Source organism: Bacillus rossius, chromosome 3 (assembly GCF_032445375.1).
Source record: "Bacillus rossius redtenbacheri isolate Brsri chromosome 3, Brsri_v3, whole genome shotgun sequence".
In the NCBI taxonomy this organism is placed as follows: domain Eukaryota; kingdom Metazoa; phylum Arthropoda; class Insecta; order Phasmatodea; family Bacillidae; genus Bacillus; species Bacillus rossius.
This window is the reverse complement of record NC_086332.1, coordinates 115,229,775-115,256,019: the sequence shown is the minus strand read 5'-3', so window position 1 is coordinate 115,256,019 and position 26,245 is coordinate 115,229,775. Positions and strand designations below refer to the sequence as shown.

At 35.8% G+C, this 26,245-nt stretch overlaps 1 protein-coding gene and 1 non-coding gene across 5 annotated transcripts in view; both read left to right on the top strand.

The window, feature by feature from the left end:
• Window positions 1-26,245, top strand: part of LOC134531178 (apoptosis-resistant E3 ubiquitin protein ligase 1) — a 404,465-nt gene that overhangs the window by 334,754 nt on the left and 43,466 nt on the right. For all 4 annotated transcript variants that reach the window (XM_063366812.1, XM_063366811.1, XM_063366814.1 and 1 more), the window contains exons 13-14: window positions 4,310-4,435; window positions 10,091-10,279. In XM_063366812.1, coding sequence (XP_063222882.1) covers window positions 4,310-4,435; window positions 10,091-10,279 — 315 coding nt within the window. The remainder of the gene's footprint in view (window positions 1-4,309; window positions 4,436-10,090; window positions 10,280-26,245) is intronic.
• Window positions 505-620, top strand: LOC134531501 (U5 spliceosomal RNA). Its single transcript, XR_010075016.1, has one exon. It is a non-coding gene; the product is annotated as a U5 spliceosomal RNA (small nuclear RNA).

Sequence of the window (26,245 nt, the reverse complement as noted above, 5' to 3'; positions counted from 1 at the left end):
ACAACCAAGCAACAAACACGAACACAGTAGACTTCCTGAGACAACAGTTACAATGTTTCAGGAACTGCGATCTGTTCCTGTATAGAGGACACTGGAAAACAGGTTGTATGTATACCTTTGACCACCTCTTCTAGTGTGGCTAATGACAGACAAGCAGTCCTCTTATTGGCTGTGCACCTAAGAGCTTATGTTATTGGCTGATGTCTTGCTGCGAGGGTAGTTGGTTGACTATGGTTTTTTGTGGTAACTAAGTTTCAGTCTTAATTAAAGGAATCCATTAATTCTTTAATCAATACACTATTGACTGATAGCTTAGCTATTTCCGACAATAAATGTGATTCTTTTATTCTCCTTTTTATTGGATGTTTTTTCCTGTATGCGTGAAGAAGCATTGTCCCAGAGGATTTTATGACTGTAATCACAGGCATGTTTGGAAAGTCTAGATTTTTTGTTTTCTCCCTTCTTTATATTGTTTTTGTGTACTTTAATGCACGTTGAAATGATTTGGCCAGTTCCTTCAAACGCATAAATCTTTCGCCTTTTACTAAAAATTTCAGTGGAGGAAAAATTTTGATGAGTCCTTAAACAATCTTTTGTTGTGCTCAGTGTTTCTACACAGATGTGCATCCACATTCACAGGGGATCTGATAAACACAGTTTTGATTTTGAAACTTGCATATGATTAGTTTTACTCTTATGATCATGTTTTAGTTTTAGAATTTGATTTGAAAACTGTTCTTAGTTTTTGTTTGTTTCCAAATCATCTTATTTTGTTTCATAAAGTTAATGGACATAGAAATAACTAATATACCGCATGGTTTTTCAGCAGATTTTTGTTAAATGATGGATCTAAACACTTAAAAACTAGAACCATTAGTCTCCACTAAACCCTAAGAGTCCACTAATGGGCCCAAGTATTTTATTGTGCAAGGCGGCCTACAAAGTTGCAATCACCATAAACACTGTCTCCTAAAATTGGTGATACAACAATATGTAAAGTGTTATGTTAACCTTATGTCAGGCCGACACAAGTTAACTATCCTCATGATGACGCAACTTCTCATTACACTCAATCAAAAGTCTCTTTACTGCTTATCGCGTCGTACTCCAACGACGCACCAATAACTTGCTAAGTTACAGAAATGGCTAAAATGGTAAATTAAAACAATGTACAGAACTTACCCTTACGGACATAACAAAATCTGATAACTTTTTGGTGGTAACACAAAATGCATCAACTCTAAATGTCACTACAAAACCAGGATATTGTCAAAAGGGTAGGAGAAAAGTGCTCAAATATTTCTGCCCAAATGTCTAATGGACGTAAAAAATTCTTACGTTACGTAAATACATCGCCCTCATTATTCACACAGCACTAGCATGTTACCAAAAGCATCTTTCACTGTGGTCACTGCAGGTTAAAACAAACAAAGTATTACCTCACAAAATTTATTATGACCAACAGTACTCCGCAAATTTTACTCATAAACGCCAAAGTCGCGAGGGGACTATTTACCTTCAAAAAACGTAGTTACAGTTCCAGTTCCGGATGCCTCAGCACGCCCGCACTTGTCCGAGCAGCAGCGCCAGCCCACGACCTCTCGCTGTGCAGTCCGCGGAGTTGCTCATCCTTCCACCTCCTTCCACCTCATCTCGTCTGCCTCTGGCGTCACTGCGAATCACTCCACGCCCACGCGGCCACTTAATTAAAACTAATAAACTAAACTGATAACAAATTAAAAGAAGTTACACTAATAAACAAACTATTAAAAATTGAAACCATTATAAGGTAAACAACTGATTCAACAACGATTGCTCAACTTTTAGCCAAATTAAATAAAATTATTGGCCATACCAACTGTTACAAAAAAAAATACCAGATGCTAAAGTGACCTAATGGCTATACCTCTTTGCTACTATCTCATCATTGTTAGCTCACTGTGTCTGTCTGTGGTGTAATCATATTTTTTGATTAATTCATTCCATGGAATTTTTTGTGTCTTTGATGATTTAAATTTTTGGCATTGGCTGATTTTAGCCATTTTTCTGTGTGTTTGCATCATTTTTTTTATATGTATATTCATCTTCTTGGTCCATTAGTGAGGTTTATATGACATACAATGTAACCATCAATGGCGTATGTCCAAAATAACTGAATCAATGTAAAGTTTCAACTAAAATAATACTGTTGCCATTGCTTTTTCTCAGCATAAGTTGGGGAAAAAAAGCTGAGAAATTCTACAATACATTTCTGTGTGCTGCTATTGGTTGCTTGGGAACAGTCAGAGTGTCAAGGGATGTAAAGCTGCCGGCATTGCTATTGGTGGTTTCAGAGCAGTCACAGTTTACTGATAGCTGCTCTGCCATTGGTGGTATGGGAGCAGTTGCAGTTTCCGAACTCCTGTATTTGCTATATTGGCTGGAGCGCTAGTCACATCGCACAGAAGACTGCGACCGATGATATCGCTGTTCTGATCTCAGATACTGTGAGCGATGAATCAAAGACTGTGACTGTGATTTTTTGATGTCTGCAATTAAATCTCAGGTTGTGATTTTGCGACCCATTTGTAGGGAGCGGTTAATTCATCCAACAAGACAGTCATGAGATCAGGGGTTGTACTCACTTAAAAAGGGAATTAAATAATCACTAATTCTTAAAAAGAAACATTATTTGCCGGCGAGAGGTAATTTTCATTCTGGGTCAATTTAGGCTTCCTGTATAGAGAGTGATAAAGTAATTCCTGAGGAGGTAGGAAAACACATTTTAATTTAAATAGGTAATTATTTTACAATGTTTCTCTACAAATAAGCACACAAATATATATTATATAAATAAATTTAACCCTAGTCCTTTAAGTATTCAACACAGCAAAATAACATTAGTTATGCTAGCCGGTACCAATTCAATTATCATTAGCCATAGAAAAACTTCAAAATTACAATTAGAATAATGTTAATTCATTAATCTTACTTTCAAGTTATGTTTAAATAAGCACACTTTTCTATATATACATATGCTTTGATCTATAAATATCAAGAAAACCACCAAGGATTAACCATTTCTGTCTTTCATGGTTACCAACTCTTTCAACTATTACAACTAGTCCCAGCTGTTGGGAAACAGGCCAGACTTCCGTCAGCTGGCCACACTGGGACGCAAACCACGCCATGTGTCTCAGAAAATTTCAGCGCAGCAAAGCATTCCTGTCAGCACAGCAGAGACTGTTTCAGAACCTAAATATGCTGCGAACTGTGTGAAGAAATATATCAAGACCCACTCCCGGCAGCAATCGTAGGAAATTTAATTGGCATAACTGTATATTGACCTGAAAACTAGATAACGTATTTAATTGTAATCAATATATCTGACATAATACAAGTATTATTACTTATTATCAGATAATATCTTAATTACAGTCAAGTCTCATTAATACAAACCTGAAAGGGCTATAATCTTGGAACTTTGAAATTACTAGATTTGTATTAACCAAACTATTGAATAATTAGTTTAGTCACAAATTGTATGTATAATTACTAAGGAATATTGAAATTAAGGTATAAATAGTTTTCTTTAGTTACTACAAGTATAACTATATAAAAAACCCTAAAATATGCTATAAGAAAACTTGCACATAGTTTTAATTCAATGCCAAATATACCATTTATTTTAGGTACTAATCTATTTATAAAAAAAAAGTTTTTGTACTGTACTGCTCTTGAAAGTTCATACACCAACAGAAGGCACCACAATACAGATATTACTTAGAGGAAACATACTAAAATTTGTATGAATATGTTATTTCTAAACTGTTTTTCTCATTCTATGCAGAACCAAGAAAATTACATAAATTTTATTTATGATAAAACTTCACATAGTTCCTTTTCATAAATTTGTGATATTTTTACTAACCATTCAGTAATTCACGTAATTGCTTCCTTGTGAGACTAAATGAAACTTGTATTAACAAACCATATTTTGTATTTAAAGAACTACTAAGCAGTATAACTCCTGTATAATTTACGGGGACTATGAAAATACTTTTAATTAATGGCATTTTTTATTAACTAGTTTTCACTGTATCTGTTCAGTGCAAAGGAAACTCTTTTTTTTTTAATATGTCATTGTTTGATATGTAACATTCATTTTACTGTAGTAATCGACTGTGGTACAAAACATAGAAAGGTTATAGACAAGCACCTTATTTGTGTGACTCAGCTGCAGTAAATTAAGAACAAGCTTTTGCAATCAGGGAAGGAACATTTCTGGTGACATTGTTTTGAGTAAAGTGTGTGTGTTCCTTGTGCGCAGTACTTTGAGCAAGACGACCCGGACCTGTACCTGAGCAAGGTGAAGTACATCCTGGAGCACGACGTGGACGAGATGGAGCTGTACTTCGTGGAAGAGGAGTACGACCGCTACGGGCAGCTCACCAAGGTCCGCCGTCACTTTGTCTGTCCGCACGCGACACAGCTTCCAAAGTCACAGTTCACAGTTGTTTGTGATATCACAGCAACCCAGCGTGTCTACAACAAAAAAACAAATTTCAGGACTTTTTCAGGGCAGTTTAGAAAAAAAAATTACAAGATTTTTTAGCAAAGGTTTTTTTTTTAATATTACCTTTTATTTTCCCCATGTCGACTGCTTGATCTTCCAAATTCCCTCTCTGGTTCTCCAAAGACCTTATTCAAGCATTGAAGTCAATAAAACATTTTCAAAAACTATTTAAAAGAAACAAGAACATATTGTATTACATGTTGACGCCACTCCCGCTGCCTGTCTAAGTTTTTAAATTGATTATTAATGTTGAAAGTGATCTCAGGGGTTTTAACGGGGGTTCGGCCTCGTGGCTGCAGGCAGGAGCGCGTCGATGTTCGAAACCTACCCGGGCTGTTTTGGTGTGTGTGATAAATACATAGGTTGGCTGTCTAATTATCTTAAAGATAGATGCTTTTTGTGTTTCAATAAACAACCATAACTCTTCTTTGTAGCAAGCGCCCTGTGGTGTCCCTCAAGAAGGTATTCTATCACCTTTATTGTTTCATATTTTTATTGATGACATTACTCTGGTGTTAAATTACTGCACTGGTCTGTTATAGCTGATGACCTTAAAATCTATAAAATGATTACTACTGGTTACAGTTGTCAACTACTTCAGCATAACATTTCTGAAAGCTATAATTTGTGTGATTCTGATTTGGTTACTCTTAAAGATAAACACAAGTTATATCCTACACTAGGTAACTATATCCCATTCAGTTTGATTACAGGCTTCAGAATTCAATTCTAACAAACACTTTTATATTAAAGATCTAGGTATTACACTTTACTCTAAATTATATTTTCATTTGCATATTAACTCTGGTTTCTAGCTCTCGCAGAACTCTAGCTTTGATTAAATACATTAATTACTATGCTTCTGATTTAGACTTTTTACTTACACTTTATTATACATTAGTTAGAACTAAACTTTAAAATAGATCCGGGTTCTGGAACATTATCTCCTTCAACAGTGGTAAATTTGAAAACATACAATCTAAATTACTTAAAATTATTAATCAGAAGTGTCACTCGAAACCTTTTTTTTTACTTCCCTTCCTAACAGCTATAGTTCTAAAATAAACTGTTATCTCCTTGAAAACTCTGTCCTCAGAGTCTGGGCTGTGTGGGGATGGGTCGCAGCTATAATTTGGGTCATAAAAATCCAACATTTTCCTTATAATATGAGTCGCGCCATATATCTGTCTACAGTACAATACAAGTGAAGTCTTTGTTCCACATCTCAGCTTATTGGTGTGCAAGAAATATGGCACTGGGCACTGGTGTTAACCCTGGGTCCTCTTTTTGTCTGCTTTCTTTGCTACTTTATTACTGTAGAAGGGAGTGAGGCCCTCTTTCCTACTGCTTAAGGACCCCTCCTAATAACAAAAATACATCCCTTTATGCATTCCCAGCTATTGTAGTTTTTTAAACAAGTCCTCTTCCAGAATAGAAAAAAAGGCAGCAAGCTACCCTTCGCCAGTTTATATTATAAAAACTAGTACCCACATTACAGTAGGGAGAAATTTGTGTGAGAGTGTGCAAGCTGAAGAAACTAAGAAGCCAGGCTTCAAGTGCGGCTTTCAAAGCACCAACGATGCCTGCAGTTTTGTCATGGAATGTTGCATTTGAAAGTTGAGAAATCAAACGCAAAAAAAAAACAATGTTGGGTCACAGTTGCGTTTTAAAAACCTGTTGAAATAGACACGTGGAGATTGTACCAGTTCACGGACATATACAAGTTGAAGGAAGGGAGGGAGAACCGTCACCACCACTTCACGGCCACACACATGCACAGAACGCACTCACACAAACTTGCTAGTTTATTTGTATGTTTCCCCTCCTGCTGAACGCCAGCCCAGCAAGTCTCGTCACTTGCACCAGCTGGGCAACTAGCGTGGCGACCGGGAAGACACACAATGGCGTCTTTCATAGTGGTTTTCACGCACTGCTCTTATATTTTAACTAAACAATTTATACAAACTCGTAACATACTTATTAAAATCCAACATTTAGTTATTTATTTACTTAACGATAGACTGTAATTAAAAAAAAATTACCCAAAGTTATAAATTCGCATAAGAATGGCATTACATTTTTTTTAAACTAAAAATCGGCATAAAATGTTTGACCCATTTGCGGGTAAATATGAGTAATAGTCATACTTCGTGACCTAAACAATTTCAGTAATATTTTTTACAGATTAATTAATAACTTCAATAACATAGTTGAAATGCCAATCTTTTTGACAGCAAATTAGGCTTTAAAAAATTATGTTATTTGTTTACTTAAATAATAAATTACAATCAGGTTTTGTTTAGTAGGAATATATAACTATTTTTGTTTCTTACCACAGTTTGGTATAAGATGGTATCCGCTTGGTAACTTATAATTAGAGACCTGCAAAATTCACGGATTCATTGACCTCTAGGATAGACTCCACAGTCCTTTAAATACTCACGGAAATGACACCTGTTCATTGGCTACTGACGCGTGAGACGTCTTAACTAGGCTGTCCGTAATTCGGCACTTTCTTGGTTTAGTGTTTCCCATTGGCTCACAGTTCCCCGGATAAAATGTGGGCCAATCGCAGAAGCGGTACAAAGGTATAGTTGTTTTGATGCTAGCCTATCGCGAAATGAATCCGCGAATTTTGCATGTCTCTACTTATAATATAAACTTACGGGTTTTATTTTCTCTTTTAATTATTATAACTAACCTCTATTTTGTATCATGTATTAACCAATTTGTCGTACAAAAAAATTTTGTAATCTTGTTGATTTTTTTTCTTTTGTTGTATTTCATATTATTATTGTTAGCTTTGTATCTATTTGCCTGTTATAATGTTGTCTTGTTTTTAATTGTATTGTTCTTTGTGTGTGTCTTGTGTGCTGTAGTTCCTGCGGGTATGAAGTGCATGATAGTGTCAGTTGGCTATCTGCTGGTAGTGCCTACTTGTTGGAGTTGTCTCTTTGCAGGTGGTTTCTACCTGCGCTTAGTGCCTACATGGGTCTAGCCTTGCATGCCTGTAGGTACTACAATTTTCCTGTGTACCTTTTTTTATCTTGTGCCCACCTTAAAACTGGTGGTGAGCATGTTACAAATTTAAATAAATAAATTAAATATATAACCCAAAACAAACGTGAGCAAATTTAATAATAATTTGTCTACACGTGCAGGAACATACAAAAATTTTTATTCAGAGATAATTTCCACATCATTCAAGTGGACTGTCTCCAACTATTAAGTAATAAATAGTTAACACACAGTGAAGTGAGGGTTGATAAAAAAATTATAAGTTAACAAATGGTTTTCGGGGGATAAAAGTTTTTTGATGTGAAGCAAATATCAAATTGAATGTTTAAAATATTTGTAGAATTGAATTTAATTGTGAATATGTTCTTGGCTAAGCTGTATTACATTTATCTTATAAATGTGTGCCAAAGATCTAACTCAATTGAGTTCAAAGTTAGTGCCTGAAAGAGATAACTGTGTTCAAGTAACACATATACAACACAAAAAATTTTTAAAAAATATTTTCATTAGCGAATCTTAGGCTTCCAATGATTCAAAGCTTTGGAACAAACACGAATCTTCACATCACATGTGAAACTTAGCATCAGAACTGAAGCTTCAAATAAAACGAAAAGCAAATTTCTTGGTGAAGTAAAATTGAATTTTAAAAAGAGCTTCAATTGATTAGTCAAAGCTTCGCACAGGCCTATTAATAGACCAGTTCTTCAGTTTTCTTACTTTGTCATGGCTGTCAGGACTTTCGTGACCTGTAGACATCCTGCGACTGCAAGCCTTCAGTTTTAAAATGTGACAATGAAAATCTGGGAATTATCCATTTGCTTCTCTGTTCCTGTTGTTCATGAGATGGTAGAGATCTTACTGTAACATTACATAACAGCTTTGACATCATTTATGTTGTTCAAGAAATAAAATTAAACAAGAACATTTACTTGTTTAGGGTACAGTACTATTGTATTTTTAATCTACAGTGCATTAAATAGACTTATTAAAGACATGATCAAATTTGAGTTCAAAAATTTTCAAAGTTAAATAGGATTTATTTTCTGCTGCAGTTATGAAGTGAGCTTACTGAGTGAGCTTTTGATTAGTTTGAGACAAAGTTTATCTCTGCTGGCACTACAAATATAGATAGATAAGTTGGATTTCAAAACAAACTAAATTAATCTAACTTAATTAAGTTCAAAGTTAGTGCCTGAAAAAGGTAACTGATTAATAGTAGGTGCTTGAAAACATAGGTAACTGATAAAAGTTAAGTTTCTTAATACTCTGGTACTTATACATATATTATTTACACCAATTTTTAACATTTTTAACAAACTTAATTTCCACCATACATTTCAGCATGTAACTTTAGTGCAGAAATTTAATCACTTGCAAAGATAAAGTACAAACAAAGAAGGGAGATTTTTAGGAAAGCATTGCTTACTAAAAAAACAAACTAAAAAAGGTAAATATAAAACTTGTCTCAGAATTAAGTCATTATTCATACAAAAATTTAACTGGTTTAATTTAAAAGTTGAATGGTCTGATAAGTAATTAATCATTTTAAGTTAGCAAAAATCAGTAACTTTTTAGTTTAACTTTTAACTTAACAACCCATATCTGTGCCATCATTGAATGGACAAAGTATTAGTATAAAATAAGTACTAATTCAATGTTATATAAACATTTATTTTTCTGATTTACACTTGATCAATGACAAGTTCGATAGAGTACTCTGCAGACTGTGTCGATGATGGGGACAGATGCTAGATTAAGGGCTTTGTTAAAAATGATCATTTTCTCAAAACATTACTTCACTGGCTACATACTAGCCAAATGAATCTTGTACTTGTCATCTATATGGTTTTTTATGTTTGGTATTTACACATTTTGTTTTTAAAAAAAAAAAACTGATTTTCTTAACTTAATTTTTGTTGTTTTTCATTTTATGTGTGTCCTCTAGGCTGTAAGTATAGTATTGTACTGTGAATTGCATCAATCATTATTATCTATCTACATTCTAAGATTTTATGTTAAAGAAGTAAGTTTATAATAGTTATAGTTTAATGACTATTCATGAACTGTCAATAATGATAATTTCCATTAAAACTGGAACAAATGAAATGATTGATGACTATGTTTTGCACTCTCCACGCTGGCAAACAGGCATCGGACACTGCTGTGTGCGCCGTGAACCAAGCTGGGGTACAAACCACGCGTGCTCGCTGCCCAGTAGGAAATATTCAGGCCCAACATTGAACTGCTTATTCCCCAATAACACTGTCAAAAACCTTGTGTCATGACAGATGCTGTTGGCACATGTTATTGAGGTTACAAAATCTTATATTGCCTGTTATATCTGAGTGTGCAAAAAGTAGGTGTTTGAATTACTTTATCAGGGCATTTAAATATGTTGTAGATGAACTGAAAGCTAGTTTAAAAGAAAAGCACCAGTTGTAAACTAACACATGTGGCCTGATTGTTGTGAGCCAGTAACGTGTTGCACAGCCATAAGCACGTGGTGATTGGTGACAGGTGGTGGAGCTGATGCCCGGCGGCTCCAAGGTGCTGGTGCGCAGCGGTACCCGGCACCAGTACCTGGACGCGCTGGCGCAGTACCGGCTGGCGACCTGCGTCAAGGACGAGGTGGAACACTTCCTCAAGGGCCTCAACGAGCTCATCCCCGACAACCTGCTCAGCATCTTCGACGAGAACGAGCTGGAGGTCAGCGGGGTGACACTCCCTCCACCAGCTCTCACCCTTTTACTGCTTGCTGTCTCCTAGTTACTAACTAAGACACTGCATTCAGCAATCCAGTGTAGGGCATGCGTGGGCGTTAGCTCCATGATAATTCATGAGATGAGATACGGTACCCAGGTGGTTCAGAGTCTACAGTATCACCATATGACTGTGTTTTTTAAGTTCTGGCCATAAATTTGCGATATTAAACCCTACCTTTACTTTCTATTTGCTTTAGTTCAGGTTGGTTCTATGTATTAGTGCCTTTATAAAACACTAGCTAGTCATTGGCTTTATGTAGAGTGAACTAGCTCAATTCAGAGAATGGTGGTAGTTTTTCCAAAATTTCATTCAGAGAGTAATTTTTTTCTTATTTTGATCCAAGGTCAATTGTAAAATTTTTTAGATGTTATAGTAAAACCCTACTAAGGAAATCCCATATAAGAAAATTTCCTGCATGATAAATTTTGAATCATTTAACACTTGACCTGTAAATAATTCAAACAAATATTCCCTGTTAATTCTTTTCCCTGTTAGTTACTAAGTGTAAATTTCTATTTCTAAGCACATGAGAGATTTCTAACCCTGTGTTACTGTGTTTATATAGAAAACAAAAAACCAACAAACAAAATTTATTTTTAAAATGTGTAGTATTTATAACTCATCGCATATCTTAAGGGTACACAATACTTTTTTTTTTTCATATGTCCGGAGTATTAACAAACAAACTATCCGGCATGCAGACTCTTGAGCCAGCCACATATAATTGGTCATGTGATAAATATGGCTTTTCCAAGCCAATTCACACACAGTGAACGCCCCTGTGTATTGTTGATACTTGTAGCGAATGCAAACCAGATGGAGTGCTGCAATTGCTTGAAATATAAGAGCTTATTGTAATTACTGGCTATCAACAGAATGCAAGGAATGAATACGTCTTCACCTGCGGCATTCCCGTGATGATGGTGATCTTTATGAGCTATGGCACTGAAAGGGTTAAGGGTTGGGAATGGAGGATGGGGTAGTTTTTTAAATCAGATTTTTCTCTTATTTCAAATGTCAAGTGAGCAAAATATCATTAAGAAGTCCCAAAATTCTGCTGTACGGGTGGGGATGGAGATTTTTTTTTTAAATCTCATGTAGACAGTGTGACATTCCCTTTAGTTCAAGGTCAAGCATGCAATATTGTATCATGCTTGGATAAGGATACTACATATTTAATTCAACAATTACACACAATATTTCTTGTCATCCATGTTATTAACTGGCTACGAATTTTAAGAACACTATTAAATTATGTATTTGCTATGAAAAATTGGTAGTGCTGCACTATTACTAATTGTAATTGTGTTTCCAAGATGAACTATCAATCAACAGTAATAAAAAATTAACTTTTTTAACAGTTATAATTTTAGATTCAAGGGACATTAAAACTCTTGTTAGAAAAAAATCAGGGTGGATAGTATCGTTACACTACCATAATTATTTGTGCATGAAAACGTATCTTGTGGACCATTAGATATAATTTAAGGGCAAGAAATTAAACTCACCTTTTTATGAATGTATTTATTTATATTTTTTGTCATTAATCGTAAAATGATATTTTACATTTATCAAGTGTAATTATATATTTACTTTACATTTAATACATTTAAAACAGCATAGTGAAATTAAAATAGGAGATGTATGGTTTGCAAATCAAATGCATGTTTTTTTTATGCATAGGTCAGATCCAGACAGGTGCCAGCGATTGAAGTCTGTTCACGTGGGTCGTTCTAAGTTCAAGCCTGAATTGTTTATCTGCCATTTTATGTCGATAGTGCTCATTGAGATAGTAAACGGGATGAGTGTACATGTCTCGCGCATTGGCCAGTATGGAATGTTAAATCGACATTGCTCCTCTTCGCGCATGTGAATATGTGCAAGTGAGTTTGGTTTAATATCATCTCGGGATCGGGTGCATCATTTCTGTTTATGCTTTTCAAGCCCGTCATCATGCTTACTGTGAGCGGCATGTTCTCTCTGACTGGCTGACATGGTTCATTATCAAGCCAAAGGGGAATATGCGCATGAAGGCTACCATGATGTTGAAATTCTATGTGAAGAAAGTAGTCACGCACTCACTATTCACAGAGTGGATTGTAGGCTGTTCTACTGCACCATAATCTATCGCATATGCTGCTCGTGTACCCAAATTCATTCTCAATAAACTGGTGCCTAAATGATAATCAGCGCGCTGCCAGAAGATACGTGATCTGGGTGTTTATATGGAATGAGCTCACTTGGCTGTAGACTTGTATCGGAGTCCCTAAGAATATGAGGGTCCATATTGCCCCACGTATCAGCTTGAGGTGTTCAATTTTATTCTTCTTTGTCCATCTGTATCAGGTCTTCATAGTTCGAATTGATTTCAGCCATCCTAGCCTCTGTACTGGTCAACACAATCAGTGGCGCCCAACGCTTCAAGTCTACGGCACTCACGAAGGCCCTTACTCGTTCTGTTGATAATTTATGGCGCTTGTTTGATTTGGCATGAACCGGCCCGAGTGCTCGAGCCCTTTCCAGCCGCCTCTGGCGGTGAATTCTCCTGTGATGGCGCGGCATTGCCTAAAACAAACACTTTTAGAACATTTTGTAAACTGTCACTCAGTAAAACTTTTAACTCAACAACTTTTTTTTCTGATTAGCTAACCTTTTAGAGCACCTCAATATCCACAGGACGACACTCAAAAAAATTGTGTAACCTTTTTCCGTTGCGATGAGTCTTGGGTTATAGTTATATAACAACAATTATTGAACATAAAACTAAGTACCTGTTATCAAATTCTAAATGTTATGTTACATTCAGTAAGAAAAAAAAAGAAAAAAAACGTTATCTGAGAATGTCTGAAATGCCACGTCATTAATTACTGCTATGTTAGAATAACAGCAAAAAATCCTTAACAATTCTTAAGTCTCAACGTGAATAGAAATATAAAATAATACTACAGCACACCAAATTATTTAAACATATTTTTGATATGATTTGAAACATAAGGATGTGGGGGAAACATTCGACTTCATTTTATTTCAAAATACAGTTTATAATTAACAGGCAACACTCAGGAACACAACACTTAAAATTAGCCCTTTTAATTACATTAATAAATCTGATTGATAAACGCTAATATCTGATTTGCGATTTCGGCAAACAATGGTTATAGCTTTTAAACCAACCAGTTGGTTTATTTTTCTAATGGTTGAAACAACACCTAATGTATGGACTTCAAACTACAAAAAAGTTTCCTGAATCATCCCATTCAGTTGAAAACCTCAGTTGGTACCTTTTATCTTAACTTAAAATAATTTTGTTTTAACTCTACATTCATTTTCAGTTAAACTTCAAATAAAAAAACAGGTATTTGTTTTTAAATGCAGGAATAAATATATTTTTATGTACATAGTACATAGTAATTTAACTTATTTTTTCAAGAGAACCTTAGTCACTTAGATACTATTAATTAATTGTATAAAAAGTAATACACTAGAGTCCCGTTATAGCGAGGTGTCACGGTTCCGGGTTTGATCCTCGCTATAACCGTGTCCTCGCTATAACCGAATTGGACAGATTTTGGCCCCCAAAAAATAAAAATTAACCGAAAATAGCATAAAAATTGTGTTAAAACCTGTATAATTTGAAAATAACAGGTTATATTAACGAAATCTTAATTTCTGTGAGCAGATGTGTGAATTCTCTTTAAAACGATACCCCATAAGTACGGATGCGATCACCGATTGCATCAAAATAACCAGAATACCCTACCACGCCACGTAAGTATAGCATCTTGGCCCGCGGCCGACACAGCATTGTCTTGCTATCTATTGACGCGGGCTGTCTGCTGGCGGCCATGTTGGTTCGGGATGTTGAGGACAGGTGGTGCTAGTGTAGCGCGACGATTTAATTCTTTACAAAAAAGCAGGAGTGCGGCTGCGGCAACGCACGTACGCCTCAAACGAAATAGTCGCAGGAAAACTATACTTTTTTACTTTAAAGAAACCTGTCAACTTTTTTAGAAAATAAATTTGGGATTAAACTCAAACCATCACCACCCCTTTCCCGGACAGATACCCCAACAACTGACCGAAACAAAAGTTACAAGAAAACTGTCCTAGCGATTCGGAAATAATACGGTAGTGCCTACTAGAGGTGTAAAAGTAACGAAAAAAAGTGTACCAGTATGTATTCGTTACTATAACAATTAGTACTCGTTACTATCGTTACGTTACTTCTAATACCGCATAACATGCTATGTTATGTTGCAGCAACGAATCCAGTCGTATTACGTACGCGTACAGTATGAGTCGCGTAAATAATAATAAATAGAATATAAACAATTAACAATATTTGATAATTAATAGTTTTTGTTAACCAAGAAACAATTAAATCTCATTAGAGCGGCTTTTTAATATTATCTCTTTTAAGATAACAACAACAAAAAACGTGAAAATACGCGATTATAAAAACAAAAACAAACATACGTATTTATAATTTGTAAAAAATACTTTCTTACGTTGTACTTTCTATTTCATTCTCAAACTTTGTCAACACACGGCACAGATAACTCACGGAAGTTTGATAAAAGAAAGAAAGGACGGGATTCTATTTTTAAAGCCACGCACTTAGGTGGCGACAGCAAGGCTGAAGAATGTGACAGGCGTCAACGGCAAGATGTCTAGAGGCGAGCGAGAGGGGTGGAGATAAAGCAGACAAATAACTAAAGCGCGCTTCAAGCGATCACGCCGTAAATTCCTCAAAAATACCTCGTTATAGCTGTGTTCTCGCTATTACCGTGCTTGCTATAACGAGATTCTACTGTAATTCAAAATGGCAATTAGTCCCACCCTCAGATAATAAGATATTATACGTATATGATGCAGCCCTAATAATACAAGATTGATATATTCAGATGTTGCTCAAGCTGCTTAGAAATTTATACTTATTAACAGGGAATTTTTTTTAAAAAGGTTACAAATTGTATTTATTTATATGTCCAATGCTAAATTTCTAAACTTATTATGAAGGAAATTTTCTTATCTGTGATTTTCTGTGAGGGTATAAAGCACATAAATCAGAGTCTTTCCTGAACTGATCTGCTACTGTAATGATTCTTCTTGTGAAAGACTTGGGGTTTAATAAACTTTTCTATGCAGAGAATAACTGAGACTGCAATTCTATTAATAAACTCCCATATTTGTTTGTGTGTGTTAACAATATGTTCAGAACTCATAATGAAGTATATGCAAATATTCAATATTTTAAATATATAAAACAAATAGTTCATTATGTGTATTTCATTTGATTTCAAATATTACCAATACAGTACACTCCCGATTATCCGCGAAATTAAGTGGCAGGGCCACCGCGGATAGTGAAAATCGCGGATAATACGCAAAAGAGCCGAAAATGGGAAACAAAAAAGGAAACATTAATTTCAAATTAAAAATCTAAAAATGTATCTACAGTAAAAGTTACAATTAACAGTAAAAATTATTAAATGTTGCTAAAATGTTTGTATTTTACTGAATAAATAACATACAATAAATTTCAGTGATGTAAATATAAAAGTGCTCGGTACTTACTTTGTAACAAGGATACAGTAAATACTGTACGTACTCAGAGGCTTCATTAGTAGCCGCCGTGTGTCAAGTAGCCGCCGTGTGTGAAGTAGCCGCCGTGTGTCAAGTAGCCGCCGTGTGTCAAGTAGCCGCCGTGTGTCAAGTAGCCGCCGTGTGTTCAAAGCGGACGGTCGTGTGTGTGCGATCGCGCTCCGTGTATATCTGTTGTTTTGTGATAAAATCAGTATTAATAATTCGCTACTTAATCAGTCTGACTTCTTGGGGTTCCCCTCAACCCTAAATGATCCGTGTACTTCTAATCACGATCTAACTCATCCGAGTATGTTTCGATCACCCACGAAAAAAACTCCTACTAATGCGACGGGATCATGTGATAAACCTATGTACGAGCTGCGTATCGAACCATTAAAGCCAGATCAAATAAATATGGAAGCTCTATATAATCTAGTGAATTCTCTAAGTGTCAAAGTTGATGAACTAAAAAGTGAGAACCTATGAACTAAAAAGTGAGAACCTCGTGTTAAAAACGCTACTCCTTGATTCCAGAGAAGAAACTGTCAAAATTAAGCAAGAAATGATACAAATAAAGGAACATTTATCATCAGGTAAAGACCATAATGCAAATTATAGTCAAGTTATTAAGAATTCTTCCACTCACAAGACAGCGGAACGTGTAATTTCTCAACGGGACACGGTAAACCGCAGCCAGCCGCGTGACCTACTTACCAGTCAGCAGGAATCCCGATGCGTCATGAGACACGATGACAAAGAACGTGTCGACAGTACACCATTCACGTTAGTGGAACACAGGCGCAAGTCCAACACAAGAGATACCAGTGACATTAAACGTTCAACGGAAATGAAGAAAACTCCTATGAAAATTGGGATTCGTAACATTTCCACACTTAAAATGTTACCCAAACCAGCACCCAAAAGAATGAAAGCTCTGTTTGTGACTCGTTTCGACCCAAGTGTACAAGAACAAGAAATTGTAGAATACATTTCAAGTGAACTGAACTTAGATCATATTAAAGTAACGAAGATGAAAACTAAATTCAATTCATATGCCTCCTTCCATGTTCAGGTTTTAGAAGAGGACTTCAGTCGAATTAATAACATTGTGTTTTGGCCTAGCGGCTGCCTAATAAGCCCCTTCTATGGTAAATTACACCCTGAACAAATCTTGAGCAACTCATCCACTACCGAGGAACTAAACACCTCTACCTGCAACATCTCAACTAATTCTACTGCTATTTCTAAGCCTACATCTGCTCCTACTTCTGCCTTAGCGCCTGGAGGGGCTTCTCACTAGTTCAGTGTGAAACTTAAAAATGAGGAGTTTATTTTATTTTATAAGAATGTAAGAGGCTTGAGAACCAAAGCAATTGAATTTTTTGAAAACATCTCGCGTAGTGATAATGATTTAGTATGTCTAACTGAAACTTGGTTCACCGATAATAGTCTGAATTCTCATTATTTCAACAATAATTACCTTATTTACAGATCTGATAGGGACCCTGTATTAACTTTGAAGAGTAGAGGTGGTGGTGTCCTGACTGCTGTTAATAAACATAAATTCAAAAATGTAACATCTACGCATGAATATGACTATCCAGGAATAGAAGCTGTCTGGATAAATATAAAAACACATGATAAACCTTTAATCATTGGGAATATCTATATTCCCCCTCAAACAACTCCTTCAGCTTACACTTCATACTTTGAAGCCCTTGAAGATAAGTTTGTGAATTCTGATGTCTCTTTATTAATAATTGGTGATTTTAATGTTCCAGGCATTGACTGGCCTCAATTACATACCCAAAATATAGTTCATTCAAATATTAAGTCGAAAGCCAGATCATTAATCAACTTTGTATCAGCAAGAGGTTTAATTCAGCTTAATCAAACTCAACCTTCGGCCCAACTCTTGGACCTATGTCTCACTAATATTGAATCATGTCTGGTTAGCAAAGCTCTGGAACCACTAGTTAAAGAAGATAGCTTTCATCCTGCATTAGAGATAAACTTCCAATTTGATATGTCAATAAACGATAATACATCGACTTCATATAAAAACTATAAGATTGGTGACTATCTCGGCCTTTTTATTGCTCTTAGGGACCATGACTGGTCAATTTTATACAATTCTAAAAATATAAATACCATGGTTGACTACTTAACGTGTACAATGAATGATCTTATAGATTTATTTGTACCTACCACTATTAAAAAGGCTAAAAAATATCCCCTATGGTATTCCAACCAACTAATAAAATCTCTTAAGAAGAAATCGCACTATCATAAATTATATAAACGAAATCTGAATCCTTTTTACTATTTATTATTCTCAGATTACCGTAAGGAAACTAAATCACTTATGTGTAGGGATAAAACAAACTGGCTTTGTAATATTAACAATAAAATTAAGCAAAACCCTAAAAAATTTTGGAATTATGTTAAAATAATGAGAAAGGGTTATAGTCAGCATCCCTCAATTAAAATTAATAACTCAATTACGGATAATAATTATTTAATTGCAAATTCCTTTGCTGAATATTTTTCAAGTGTCTATGTTACTACAAATAACACAAATAACCAAAACATATCTTCTTGTTGTTCATACAATATTCCAATATCTAATATCTCGATTAGTTTAGTCATATGGAGTATAAAAACCTTAAAATCTACATTGTCCACAGGACCTGATAACATACCAAATTTTATCATCAAAGGTTGCTCCTTAATCCTTGCTCCTCTCTTACAGCATATATATAATTTCAGTATTCTAAATAGCATCTACCCTGATAAATGGAAAATTGCAAAGGTTATTCCTGTACACAAAAAGGGCAAAACTTCTATTGTTTCAAATTATAGGCCTATATCCCTGTTAAATGGATTTGCCTAAATTTTTGACAAAATAATATTTAAACACTTAGCGTTTAACGTAAAAAATAGATTGTCTGATTCACAGCATGGGTTCAGAACAGGTAAAACAACCATGACAAACTTAGTCTCCTTTCTTAATCCTATTTATTCAGAAGTCATCACACGTGGTCAAGTAGATGTTTGTTACTTTGATTTAGCTAAAGCTTTCGACACTGTTAATCATCAAATACTACTAAGCAAATGTTCCAAAATTGGGCTAAGTGATAAATATTTATCATGGTTAACAAGCTATTTAAATAACAGAAACTTTTATGTTTCAGTACAGAATATAAGTTCAGATCTCCACCCAACTCCTTCTGGCGTCCCGCAAGGTGGCACACTATCTCCTTTACTTTTCAATATCTACATTGATGATATAATATCTGGATTAAAGAACTCAGTTGGCACTCTTTTTGCCGATGACTTAAAGATATATAGAAAAATCTCTTCATATCATGACAGCTATCTACTTCAATGTGATATTACAGAAATTGCAAATTGGTGCACAAATAATTTGGTCAATCTAAACATGGAAAAAACTGCTATCATTACCTTCACTAGAAAAACCTACCCATTGCAATATGAATACAAACTTGATAACTCACCTATTAAAAAATCTCAACATGTCAAAGACCTAGGAATTTTACTGGATCAAAAACTATCTTTTCATCTTCACATTGAAAACATTATCTCGGTATCTAACAAAATACTTGGTCTAATTAAATTTATCACCTTTAACACCTCCAATATTGACTCTATTCTCTCCCTCTATACAGCTCTAATAAGATCAAAACTTGAATATGGTTCTATTATATGGAAAAGCATCAATAACACTGATATTGAAAAGCTTGACAGGATTCAATCTAAAGTATCTGACTATATTAACAAAAAATTAAATACCATCAATAACATAGATTTAAATTCCCTCCTTGGTTCATTATCAACTAGAAGAAAGATCTTAGATGCCATTTTTGTCTTCCATTGTTATTATGGTAATCTTATATGTCCTCATATATTTGATGTTACTGGCATTAAAATTCCTTCTTTTAATAGCCGTAACCCACCTTTTTTGTGCACACTTTTAAATACAAATGATATTATATATAGACTTGTTAACAATTTTAATATGTATGTTAATCACTTACAACCTACCAGAGAGAAAAAACTTGTTAAAAAAATTATTCTTTCGGCATCCAAAGATTAATTATCTTTATGCTCTAATGTTATTACCTAAATTATTTAATACCAGATGTATTAATCTAAGGATACCAACTGTATGTTATGTTGTCTTGTCTTTGTTTTTGTCCTACTATTTGTTGTTCTTATAATTTATTGTTTTGTTCTTATTTTTGTTCTGTTACTGTATTTGTTTTTTTTTTTTACATGTCTTACATGTTGTGCCCACCGTTGGAGCTTTGTGCTGTTGGTGTGGCATGTAACAAATTAAATAAATAAATAAATAAAATAAATTAGACACTAAAAAAGCACAACTCTTTAAATTTACAACTTTTTGAAAAAATCAGTCACTTGTTTTTGTTTCTTGCTTTGGAAACATCTTTTCTCAATTCTTGAATGAATTTCCGCAACATAAGTTTTTCAGCCAACTGCGGATCTAAATAGCGAAGCAGTCCGACGATGTGTTGCAAAACCGCTTCGTGAGTCATCTGCGCCTTCGCACTGGGCTCGCCTGTGGTGTTTTACTGTATACTGCACACAGTACACTCGTCAGATAGAGTTCAAATTTGCTCACTTATAATAAAATACAGATTTACATACGTGCTGTATTTTTTCGTAGCATGCGCGGATAATCCGCACCGCGGATAATAGGGAGTTTACTGTACTTAGAAATAAAAATTTTTGATTATGTTCTAAGTGTTGTACATCAACCCATTTTAATATTGTAGTATAGCAAAATTTTGCCCCCTGCTACTTTTAACAATTAACTAAGAATATTTTATGTTGCTGATGTTTTCTTATTGTTTCATAATTAATTCATACTAATGCTTCTTTTATTATGCATAGACATTTAAGGTATTTTGGTTGTTCTTAAATATTTCTATTAATTTGAGGTAGATATTACATGAAACTGAATGTAATGTGTTTTATTGTTATCTTTTCAATTTAATTTGTTTGGTCAGTTAAAATTAATATGTCTATTATTCCAATTTTACAATTATAAACATATTCTGGTTACTGAGGCTGTAACATTCTAGAAGATTTAAAAAGAAAGGAAGACACAGGCATGACACTCTGTTTCCAGTAAGTTATTTTTCATGCCTTGAATTAGTGGGAAAACCCAGCGCGTAGGGGCATGACTGCGCAGTAATGGACTAGAACTTTCACTGGGCAGAGAAAAAAGTTTTTCCAGTATTATTCCTTATAAGGTCATATTTCTGGTTTTGTATTGTGATTGGTCAGTTGACACACAAGGGTTGCCGCCCCTTTGTTTTCGCCTTTGTAAGGGAAGACAACTTTGTTCAACTAATGGTCGTATGATTGTCGCCGTATTCAGTTGCGTCGTCGGCAGTTCATTGACAAAATGAGCCTAGATTTAGCAAGCAGAGAATTTCGCGCCTGCTGGTTGAGGCCAGGCTGAATCTTAACCTTTTTTTAAAATTAGATTTGGACTTTATGAAACTATAAATTACAACCCCAGGCATTAGCATTGGCCCAAGGTGACCGTTGTCACACTCCCGGGATATTTCCCGCAGGTTATTGGTACCTTTGTTAAAAGTCAAAGGGACTGCAGCGGGGGGGGAGGGGGTTGATGGTCCCTACCTATCCCTAACTGCAATACAGAGTGTAACAAGAAGAAAAATAAAGGGTTCTATTACCCTTATTTAAGGCGCAGTAAGGTTTTGAAGTAAATCCAAAGTTACCAAAAATAACATTTTATTATAGACGAAACAGGTATATATATATAAAAGTACAATTTTAGATAAAGGACATAAATAATAATAATACTGATGATAATAAGCTGCACACACTAGCTCAATATACCAATTAGGCTGTAGTAACAATTCCGTGCATAATAAAATATTCATGAGTCAATTTGGCACATGGCCACAAACATAGAATTCTTTGCATTATACATTTTTGTATATTTGTATATTTCAATCGCCTTAAATCTTTTACTTAAGTGTTTACAATATGATAACGTGGTTTTCGTGATTCATTTCCGAGATTTTCATAGTCCAATAAATTTGCAATCAACTGCATTTACACGTGAAATCTTACTGCTAATAAAGGGGGTATGAGATACAAATAATTTACATAATACGCAGTTTAGATTACGAGCATAACATTCGTATAAAACATAAGATAATAGTCTGCTGAAATAATAGTGCAGAAAAAATCAAATACACACAACTTTATCCAATAGGACGAACGTTACTTGCGCAAGACCTCTGAACTGTATTAAACAGATGGCTATTCATGACTAACATGATATAAGGTACAACGTATTCTTTCAGCTTACGTCAGTATATTCTTATACCTATCGTGATTTTAGGAAATAACGACATAGCATATATATATATATATATCAATTTCAGAGCAATACAAATTTAAATGGGCCAAACGCCCGTTCTACAACTCTATCATTAAACCTACTACTGACTTGAAATATATCAGACGTCTGCACGGAAGTACGTCGGGCAGTGACGTGAATGAAGCTACAATCATAAGCAAGGAAACACGAACTCTGGCGCATCTACTACCGACAAGAGTTTGATGTAAGTAAGCCTTACTGAGCGCGACGCGAGAGCCATAAAATAGAGAAATTCAAACATCCAGTATTCAAGTTTGCACTAAATAACCACGAGGCGATACGGTAGGTAACCATAACATAACTGAACCTACTACCATCTGACCGCATACGGACATAAGAACCTTCCGAAACCTAACGACGGCGAGCGAGACCCCATCGATATTACCACTAGCATAGATTCACCGTGTTTAAGCCTAACATCGCCTAATGCCCGACGGACTGTCGATCACTCCGAAGAGCAAGCAGACAGTGGCAAAACATGCAAAATCTGGAGTTTATATAGGCCTCTGAAACTACGCCACTAGGCGCGCTAAAATCGCGGCGGGATGGAGGGAGTAGATGGGAGTGGGGATGGAGGGAGGGAAGGAGACTATAGGGTGGAGGGGGAAAAAGGGGAGGAAGACGATGGGAGCGCTACCTATACCGACCGACAGTGTAGCCAACTGCTACAATCCCCCCTCCCTGACTGACCCTTGCCTGGAGATCTGACGACGACCTTGCAAACACATCAATTGGCGTAAGACGAATCTCAGTATGACAATGTTTCAGTGCTCATAAACATGGTGACCTTTAGAATTCGACGAAATCCACAATGTCCAGTAGCAAAAGTCTGACGAAGAAACTGATAGGTATAGCATGCACCCCTCCAGGGCTCGTAGTCATGACTGTCTTGGACAGCTCGACGGCAGGATTCCACCACGAACCACTTCCACGGAGCTGGCGTGAGTAGAGGCGGAGATGTCCGGTGGGTCACCATCACGCTACTGCATCAAACACTGGCACCCAGTAGAGCAGACGCAGCAGTATCCGACGGAGCTCCAGAAGACAGAAGCAAGATCTCAACAGGCAGGTCGCAGGTCAGGAGGGGCTGAAGATCCTTTGAACTTGAAGGGACGTCTCCCGAGAAGTCGCAGGCAGAAAACAGACGAGGCGCAGGTCGGTCTGACAGCGCTTAGGTTGAGGAAGATGGAATGACGCGTCATCTGAAAAGGGACAAGGGGAGCCGCAAACACCAGACACCCAAATAACACAACAACATACAACACTTGAAATAAACTCCTATAAACTAAACCTAACAAAACTCTAATCAGAAGCAAAGAAGAATTGCCCACAACAATATTCAAGTGACAAACAGCTTAACCTGGGATACATGGGCTTTGCGGAATTTCTTTTTAAACTTACAGCTTTTTAACAATAATGTATTTGCGCCCAGGTACCTATCCACACTATATGGCCCTTCGAAGGGTGCCAATAATTTAACATTTAGCTGGGAAGCTGCCTTGGGTAACTGATAATTTCGACATAACACGAAATCGCCGATTTCAAAACGAGGGGCGGTGCGATTTTGGTTATACACTTTAGCCAAACGAGCTCTAGCTTTACTCAAATTAAATGTAGCTGACTCTAAAGTCTGTTCAAGCTGGCGTTCATCCAAGACGGAATCGATGGGAGGCAGACCCCATAGATTCAACAGGGGATGCAGGAGTTCACGCCCTAGGAATAAGGTGCTGGGAGGATATCCGGTAGAGGAATGAAGTGCGGAATTTAAACCAACATTAATGAAAGATAAATCAGAATCCCACAAACTCTGATCTCCCCGATAATATGAAATTAGAATACTCTTTAAAACTTTATTTACGCGTTCAACCTGATTACCCTGCGCAAAATAAGGGGAACTGTACACAGGCTTGACAGCCCACTCAAACAGGAAATTTTTGTAACAACCAGACTGGAAATAAGGGGCATTGTCTGAGACGACCACACATGGAGGACCAAATAATTTAAAGACTTGATCATTTAGGGCTTTAACAAGTGTTTCTGCTTTCATGTTCTTAAGGGGTAGAAGGATTACAAATTTAGTAAAAATGTCCATAATAACCAAAATGCAAATATTCCCCTTTTTTGAACGGGTAAGAGGACCAAAAATGTCTATGTGGATCACCTGCCATGGAGCAACTGGAGGGTCAGCTGCATATAATCCTATCTTAGAATTATGTGGGGGTTTAGAGATTTGGCAATCCTCACAGCAACGAACGAACTGACGCACCTCCTCCTGTAAATTTGGCCAGTATAAATGAGCGGCGATACGACGATACGTTTTGTCAATCCCTAGATGACAGCCAAACACTGAAGCATGGAAATATGATAGAACCATGGGCCTTAACAAATTTGGGACCACAGCTCGACGAGATTTTCCGGATACACCAGTGAAATATATTAAGCCCTGCTCCAATACAAATGGTATAACATTCTTAGCCTGAAGGTCTTTAAAAATCTGTTGGCATAAGGGATCTTGTTTTTGACATTCTTTAATATTAAAGTAGGATTCCGGCTGTAATTTATAGGCAAGTAACTGATCGCTATGGACCGGATTATCTGGGGTATCTGTAATTTGTTCAAACTCGCCTGGGCAAAACATCCGCGATAAGGAATCTGCAATAACATTTTCCTTTCCTTGAATATGATGAATTTGAAACCGAAACCTAGATAGCCTGAGGATCCACCTACCTAGTTTCCCTAACTGGTGAGGGTGGTTAAACAGCCAGGACAGTGCCCGGTTATCAGTGAAAAGATCAAATTCTGCTGAATCAAGATAACCTTCAAATTTTTCTAGGGCAAATAAGCATGCTAAGGCTTCCTTTTCGTAAATTCCTAGACTTTTTTCTGCGTCGGACAAGGAACGACTTGCGTATGCTATGGGCCTGATTTTATTTTCCTTCAAATGACCTATGACAGCTCCTAATGCTACCGAAGAAGCATCCACTTGTACGGCAAATCTTTTGTTAAAATCTGGTAAGATTAGAATGGGCGGAGTGGTTATACATTGTTTTAAGGTTTGAAATGAGTTTTCCTGATCTGATCCCCAGCAGAATTCTGCATTCTTTTTACGTAGTTGGTTTAGGGGTGCGCAAATTGCTGAATAATTTTCAATAAAGCGAGAAAAATATCCGATCATCCCTAAAAATATTTGTATACCTTTTACATTAGTCGGTCTGGGAAACTGTACAATAGAAGAAATTTTTGTCGTATCCATGATTAAATTACCCTGTGAAATAATAAACCCTAAAAATTTAACTGAGGTTTGACCAAACTCAACTTTATTAGGATTAACAGTGAGATGTGCTGCACGCAACCTTGTAAGAACTTCAGTGATGTGTTAATATTTTTTTAAATTTATATTTGAGTAAAATATAGTCAAAATGTGCAGAAAAACATCTGTATATGTAAGTTGCAATTGGCATTTTGATTCTAAAAATAATAAAACCAAAGACTGTGCAAAAAATATTTTATTTAAATATTCTAGCCCAACAACTACTCTATTGAAAGAATAATTCCTCTTCAATGTTGGAAACAAGATAAACTTTCAAACGTAACTTCAAAGTCATCATATAAAAACATCATAAACACTCTAGTGATTAAAGTGTCTTGTTACTATTCTGGGTTGCATAACCAGGCCAACCTGGTATGTAACAATATCAACATTTAAGTTAATAGTAATTTTTGAGCCCAGTTTCAACTTAGATATAATTTACAATAGTTATTTTATTCAAACAATTTTACAGTGAACACCAGAATGGCTGAAGTTCAGATGGCATAAAAACCTGTACTCTGTAAATTTTATTACTACTTAAAAATATAAA